Source organism: Haemorhous mexicanus, chromosome 9 (genome assembly GCF_027477595.1).
Source record: "Haemorhous mexicanus isolate bHaeMex1 chromosome 9, bHaeMex1.pri, whole genome shotgun sequence".
Taxonomy (NCBI): domain Eukaryota; kingdom Metazoa; phylum Chordata; class Aves; order Passeriformes; family Fringillidae; genus Haemorhous; species Haemorhous mexicanus.
The window spans coordinates 30,752,766-30,759,800 of record NC_082349.1 but is presented as its reverse complement, the minus strand read 5'-3'; the positions used below and the strand labels follow the sequence as shown (position 1 = coordinate 30,759,800).

The 7,035-nt window shown below is 54.5% G+C and overlaps 1 protein-coding gene across 7 annotated transcripts in view; it reads right to left on the bottom strand.

Moving 5' to 3' along the window:
• Window positions 1-1,406: 1,406 nt before the first annotated feature.
• PACS2 (phosphofurin acidic cluster sorting protein 2) overlaps window positions 1,407-7,035 on the bottom strand; it is a 77,532-nt gene continuing 71,903 nt past the window's right edge. For all 7 annotated transcript variants that reach the window (XM_059854803.1, XM_059854804.1, XM_059854798.1 and 4 more), the window contains exon 24: window positions 1,407-6,112. In XM_059854803.1, the coding sequence (XP_059710786.1) occupies window positions 5,994-6,112 (119 nt within the window). In that variant the 3' untranslated portion in view covers window positions 1,407-5,993. The remainder of the gene's footprint in view (window positions 6,113-7,035) is intronic.

The following is a 7,035-nucleotide window of genomic DNA, read 5'->3' as shown; positions in this document are numbered from 1 at the left end:
CAGTGCATGTGAATGAGGGAGGCTCTCCAGGCCCATTGCATGCAACCTGATACACTCCGACCCAAAGTCAGTCTTGTTCCACCCAGCCCACATTTACTCCTCCTCTCTTCCAGGCAACAGGAGAGTGTGCCAAGGGCACTTGGCTTGGTGCTCTCCCTGCTGATGTGGGGCTGGTCCTCTGCTTCCCCAGCACACATGAGCCTTCCCACCACCCCAGTCCTCTCCACTCACACCCATATTCACTTGCTGGGACAAATTCCTCCATGGGCTCTAAAAGGTGATGCTCAGGATGTGCCTCTTTCATAAGCCAGGCCATCAGTGCAAGTTTACAGCTGAACCTGTGCAGAAAATACACAGCCAGAACACAGCCTTCACATGTTTGTCTCCCCCAGCTCTCTCATGGTGCCCCCCTGCCCCCCATTTCACCACCCTCCCTATGGCTTTAGGTGCTGTTTCTGCACTCCAAAGTACTGATCTTGCCCTCTCCTGAGTTACCCCTATTCCTGGAATGATCCAATGCCTTCTCCATGCCACCATGTATGGGCTTTGTGTCCCCTCTTCCAGCAAAGGGCTTGGGCCATAAATGCATCTGCACCTGGCCAGGCCACGCCGAGATCTGAGCTATCCACCGAGACCTGTGTCCCTGGAGAGCAGCCTGGCCTGCTCTGAGGAGCTCCCTTCACCCCAGCTCTTTGCCCCACCAGCTGTCACCCCTCCATCCCTCACCCTTGGGTCAGGACAGCATGAGGATACAGGCTGCTCCAGCACAGCATTCCCATTCTGCCTCCAACATCCTGGATCCTAAGGACCGTGGCCATGGACCCATTCCTCACAATTTCTTCTTCACCTTCCTTCGTCAAAACAACAGCTTAGCTCTCCTCTTTCCTTCATCTCTTCGCCTTCTGACTTCCCAGCACAAAGCCCAGGTTCTTGGAATCCCACACATCCCTGTCCCTGTCCCAGTCCTCCCAGGAGCACACACAGCTTCAGGCTCCCACAGCCTCAGTCTTCCCCCCTGAGATGCCCCCTTGGTACCCCAACACCACTGTGTCCATCCAAGACAGCCCCCAGATCAGAAACAGGCCCCAGCCTGGTCCTTCCTTGCTGTGCAGAGCTAAGGACCGAGTGCTGGAGAGGGCTGTCACATCCAGGAGAGCTGCAGGAGGTGAGCAGATCCTTCTGGGAGAGGAGGCAGCCGGGAGAGCAGCAGGGCTGCAAAAACTACAGGAGGGCTCCGTGCTGGGAAGGACGTGCCAGTCCACCAGCTCTGCCCTGGAAGTGGCAGCTGGATAATTAATACAAGAGAACCCCCAGGGCAGAAAGCCATGCTGCTGTTTCCTCCTGCAAACAACTGCCCTGGGCATGCCAGAGCAGCCCCTGCTGAGAGACGACTCAGGGGACAGGTGTGTGCTTTCATGTCCAGTTTTATTAGTGTTGCATTAGTACCATAAAATAGTTGACGAGGTCAAGCACGTTGCAGTTTGTTCCAAAAAAAAGGCTATTTACATTTAATCTGTCTTCATAAAAAACAACCCTAGGACCCAAACAATACAACAATGAAACAGATGGACAGTTCGGGAATCTACACAGTGGTAACGTCCCCTCTCACGCCGCAGTCCGGACAAGCCGGGTGGCACACAGCCCCAGAGTTCAGGTGCTTCCCCACGGCTGGGGCACGTCCACAGCCAGGCAGGCCATGCTCCAGCCACTGTCCAGCCAGGGCTTCAGCCAGCAGCTGGCTGGATGTGGCCCCAGAAGAGTGGCCCTCTACCTTAAGGAAACCAGCAACCTGCTGCTTTACAAGTTGGCACATGCCCTTCCGCCCCAGTCTGCCCCAAAGCACCAGAGTGATCCTTCCTGCAGGAGCCACCCCGGCCAGGAACATCTCCCATGAGAATACAATTTGAAGAGGCTCCAGGAAACCTCCAGGAGATGCTGCCGCTCATTTCTGGCCTTCTCCTGCCAGGTTAAGCCCAGAGGAAGTGTTATATTAAAATGCTGCTACTCAAGTATCTGCTGAGATCGAGACCCCCCCAGATGAAGAGGACAGACCCATCCAACCTAACTTCCAGAAAGCTCCAGGGCCCCAGCCCTTTACGGCTGCATGGCCCCGCTGTCCTAATCCCAGCTTCCCAACCCCTTAGCACACCAAGCAGCAGGAAAAGACCACTGTTTCTTCTACCTCTTGACATGATTTCCCTCTTAACTTCGGAGTCTCCAGGAGCAACATCCTCTGCCCTGGCTCTCCAGTGCTCCCACCAGCACATGCTGCTGCTGAGAAACACGACAGGGCCTTTGCTGCAATCACACGTTAAGCACAGGGCAGTGTGACTCCTGGCTGAGTGTGATGATGGAAAGCAAACAGGCACATCTCAGCCCCAGAAACCTGCCAGCCACCTACCCCTGCCCTCCCTGCAGGATAAAGCCACAAGCTTTATCTCGTGTTCTAACTAAAGCAGCAAAACACAGCCGAAGAGACCACGGCTCTCCCCGAAGTCATGTGGAATGCAGGAGGGCTCTGCAGTCACCGCTGCCATGGGAAGTGACAATTGAACTGGATGGGAACTGCAGCAGGGAGCTGGAACAGCCACACGAGGTGTCCCTGACACCGCCAGCGCACAGCAGAGCCAGCCCTGGCTGAGTGCTGGCAGGGCTGAAGCCCAGCCTTTGTCTCCAGGAAACTCAAGCCAGAGGAGCAGGAAGCACTCAGGGTGCAACACGACGCCACAAAGCCCTTCCATCTTTCATCTGCTCTCCGGAGCTGCTAAACTAGGTCAGCTCAGCGCAGAGCCAGCCGCTCCCAGAGCTCACCCCCGAGCCAGCTGGGGGCCTTGCCCACAGCAGCTGGAAAAGAAACCAGAGCTCTGAGAAGCCACAGCCAGAGGGGCAGGAGAGACCGGCCCTGTGGGGGGCTGTGGTGAGCTCTGGGACACAGAGAAAGGGATACACCAGGGGACACCACCTTCAAAGCACCTCCTGGCTAGAGATCCACTCAGCTGCTGCCCACCCCAGGCCCTGCCTTCGCTGCCAGGCCACACAGCTCCAAAGCAAGCATGAGTGAGACAGCCCCCCTGAGTTTCTTCATTTGAAATGTACCTTCCCTGCCCAAACTCTCCAGAGCTGAGCACAGAGCTGTAAGCCATCCTTCTGCACTCACTGACATGGCCACGACGACCCAACCCCACCGGCTGGCACAGCTCTGCAGGCACGGGCCCTCTGCTGCCCCAGAAACTTTTCCTTGTGCCACAGTGGTGACCCTTCAAGTCAGTGGAGCTCACTCGTGGCAAGAAACTTCCCCAGAAACTGTGGGGAAGTTGGGAAACCTGAGATCAGTCACTCATTCATGGGACCAGATCTAAAGCTCCTTCCCAAAGCAGTCTGAGCCATGTGCTTTGACACTCATTTTTCTTAGAGATAGAAACCTGTTCCTACTCCAGACATGGAAAGAAACAGCTGCACAAAGTGGCTTCACAGGAGAAACAACAGAGGCACAACAACCTGATCAGAGCTGTGCCATCAAATTTGCATGCCAGCCCTTGCCTCCAGGGCCAGGAAACACCACAGCCACCCCTGGGCACACAGCTGCCCAAAGGCAGGCCCAGCCTGCCACTGCTGACTCCCTTTGGGATAACAAGGCTGAGGAGTCGGGGTGTTTTCTTGCATGGAAGACGCAGTTCAGAGCAACAGCAGCTTTCCACACAGGGGAAATCAAGCCCTCAGGTGTACAGAGAGTCTCCCGATGAATTTGCTTGTATAAAGTCAGAACAAAACACAAACCAACATGAAATGCAACGAGCAGAAGTGTTTCTCTCACACGTACACACACACACACACACACACACACACACACAGAGTACAGCAGGGCAACACACATTTGATAGGCAGGACTCTGGAAACCCTGTCCTAGCTACCAGATTTCTTCTTTACAGTAGGTTGAAATACAAAGAGGAGCACAGTGATGGTTCTCCCCTCACCCCCCAGTAAACAAAGTTATTGCAGTCGGTCAGTCCAACCCACCTCTGCAGCAGCACCACCAGAGCTGCCCAGGCTGCACACAGCTGGAACCCAGCCCAATCACCCTTGTCACACCAGTGTGAGATTCGAGGGAGAAATCACACACTGACTAATCTCCTTTACAAAGCTTTTTTTTTGATGCAACAGCCCCGATAAAGATGTGATGTGCTTATACACCCTCTCCCACGCTGCCGCTGCTAGGCAACACTGTACAGCCCCAGAGCATCAGCTCAGGTCACCCAAAAACATCAGCTGAGGGACACAACAACATCCCCCTACAGCCCAGCTTCTGCCACACCAGGAGCCAGCCTACAGCAGGCAGGAAGAACAAAGTATTGCAGCTGGACAGTGTGTCCTGCCCAGCAGTGTGCCACCAGGCGGGGGGCAGCATCCCGCTCCCCGCGTGGTTTGAAGGGAATACCCAGTCCCTGGCCACGGAGGGTGCCCTTGTGCTGGGAAAGGTTTCACGGCATCAGCTGCTGAAGCAGCCCAAGCTGTGACAGGCACCAGATGCAGCTCTCACCTCAGAAGCTCCCTGCCAGCAGAGCACACCACCAGAACCTGCCCCGGGGACCCGGCTGGTCCCCAGGCAGAGCAGGACCTGCCGTGCAGCGCAAAGAGGGTTCTCCAAGCCTTTGGAAACCCAAGGGGAAGGGATCAGGGAAAAAAAAAACCGAAACAGTTGAAAAGCATCACTGCCCTCAGAAAGTGCCTTCTGGAAATGCTCACAGAGCCTGGCCTGCCCACAAGGGAGGACCCAGAAGGGCCCATCAGAAATTTCAGCTCCTTACCCTGAAATGCCAGAGATGCCTGTTCTTCCACAAGGCAACAACACCCTGCTGCCCACATCCCAGCCAGCACCTGACAGAGCAGCCCAAGCCATCTCAGGTGTGCAGTGTGACACATGGGCAGGAAGGCAGCTGGACACACAGAGTGCCTGCCTAGCTCCCAGTCCAGCCACTACAGTGATGCATCACTCCACAGCCAACGGCTCATCTTCCTGGGTTTGTGGGGGTTTTTTTGGCAAATTAATATTTTTCCTGTTATTTTTTGTTTTTATTTTATTTTATTTTTTTAGAAAGCATTAAAAAAAATCTGCAGCTGTTGAAAAAAATCCTTTCCCTTTCGAGGCTGGACGAGGTTTTATTGACAGGTAAATAATCGGTGTGAGTATGTAAATAGCAGCGACCCCACTGACGTGGTGCCCCTCAGCAGCCCAGCCAGCTGGGGAACGCAGAGACTGGCCAGGTTTGGTCATTGTCACAGACCTAGGACACGGGAGTTTCCTTACGCTCAGTGTTTCCCTAATTCCTGTTCCTGCCCAGCCCTCCTCAGGCATCGCTTCAGCACCAACACCTGCCTCTCCTCATGGCAGGCTTCATCCTCCGAAGGGGATCTCCTCTCCAGACCTCCCTAACTCTGCAATTGGCTTTGTTTTCCACACCAGACAGCTGAACTCTCTCCAGACTCGCTGATCTCTCATCCTTCGACAGCAGGAAGAAAGACTGGCCATCCTTTTCTCCTAGAAATACAGAGTGGGGGCCACACACGTGGCACATGACCTGCAAAATCTGTTCGAGCTGATCCATGGCTCCCCCAGCCCACTCACACCAATGAGGTCTCAGGTTAATAAGCAGTGCAGTTACTCAGCTATCTGCTCGTAAGTGGTAGGTGTTCTTGGGCAGGTTGCCTGCTCCTGCCAACTCCCCCACGACTTCACGTTGTCAGCACATCTATATTTAAGACTGGTTTGTTGGCTGTTTGTGGTTTTTTTTTTTTTGCCTTTGTTTAAAGGGGTTTCCTTCCTTTGTAGTAAACTTAAGAGTTAATAGAAAAAAGTAATTCAAAAGTAATCCAAGCACATCTGTAATTAATTCTGCAGGAGAGGGCAGAGCGAGGCGAGTCAGCGTTGGCACGCAGTTCCTGGCTCCCGGTGCGCCGTCCTCGGGATGGGCAGAAGGTCCCTGCTCCGAGCACAGCTAGAAGTTGGATTTGGAGTGTCCAAATATGCAGATGGGAAAGTGCTTGACATGAGAGGACCACTGTGCTGCCAGCTGAAAGAACTTGACGTCGTTCCACTCCACCCCATCGATCAGGACTGCAGGGAGGGTAAAAAGAGAGCAGAGTTAGGAAATGCTGAGGGGAAGGGGCCAGCCTGAGGCAGCTTTGCCAGAATTCCCCTGCAGTCAGCAGAGGGAGGCCTGGCCACGCTCAGCTGCTCCACCCCACTCAGCTGCACTCACAGGGAGAAAGGCTGAGGAGCACACCAGCTTTGGGGAGAACAGCTCAGGTTGTTGTTCCAGCATTGCTCACTGACACCAGAGCTCTGATTTCAGTGTCACCTGACCTGGCTTCTCAGATTTCCTAAGCACACTTCGTTTTCTTTTTTGGGCAAATGTGCTCTTAAAGAGATGGCCATCAGTCTCTCCTCACTGGCACTCTCACCCAGGACATCCATGTCTCCCAGAGAGGTGACACATGTCCTGTGAGCATCCCTCATGCCTGCCAGTCTCACAGGGACCGGGGCAGGATGAAGGAGGTGACCCAAGCAGGCCCCACTGTTGGGGATTACTAACTGAACAAGCTACAGGGGTATTTTTGCTCCTGGATGCCCAGCTCCACTGACAGACACTCCAGGTCTGTGTAAAAGATGCATACATGGCTCCTTCTGTGGCATGAGCATGTGCCAGTGTCCTGCCCAGAGGAGCAGCCACAATGTCACCACCTGCCACCAACCAACACTTGCACCAGACGTGCAAGAGAAGCAGAGGATGACAGAGAGGGGAATGGAGCCCTGTCTAACCCTCGTCCTCACCCAGAGCACTGACTCAGAGCTAGCTAAAGGAGGATTTTTCCACATCCCAGACCTATTCAAGCCGTCCCCCCTGCTGGGCACACCGAAGCCCGTTCCCCAGGAATATCCCCACCACGCTGGCTCCAGGGCACAGGGCAGGACACCAGCTCAGCCCTTTGCCTGGAGGACAATCACAGCATGTGAGCCTTGCCCCAGCACCCAAAGAG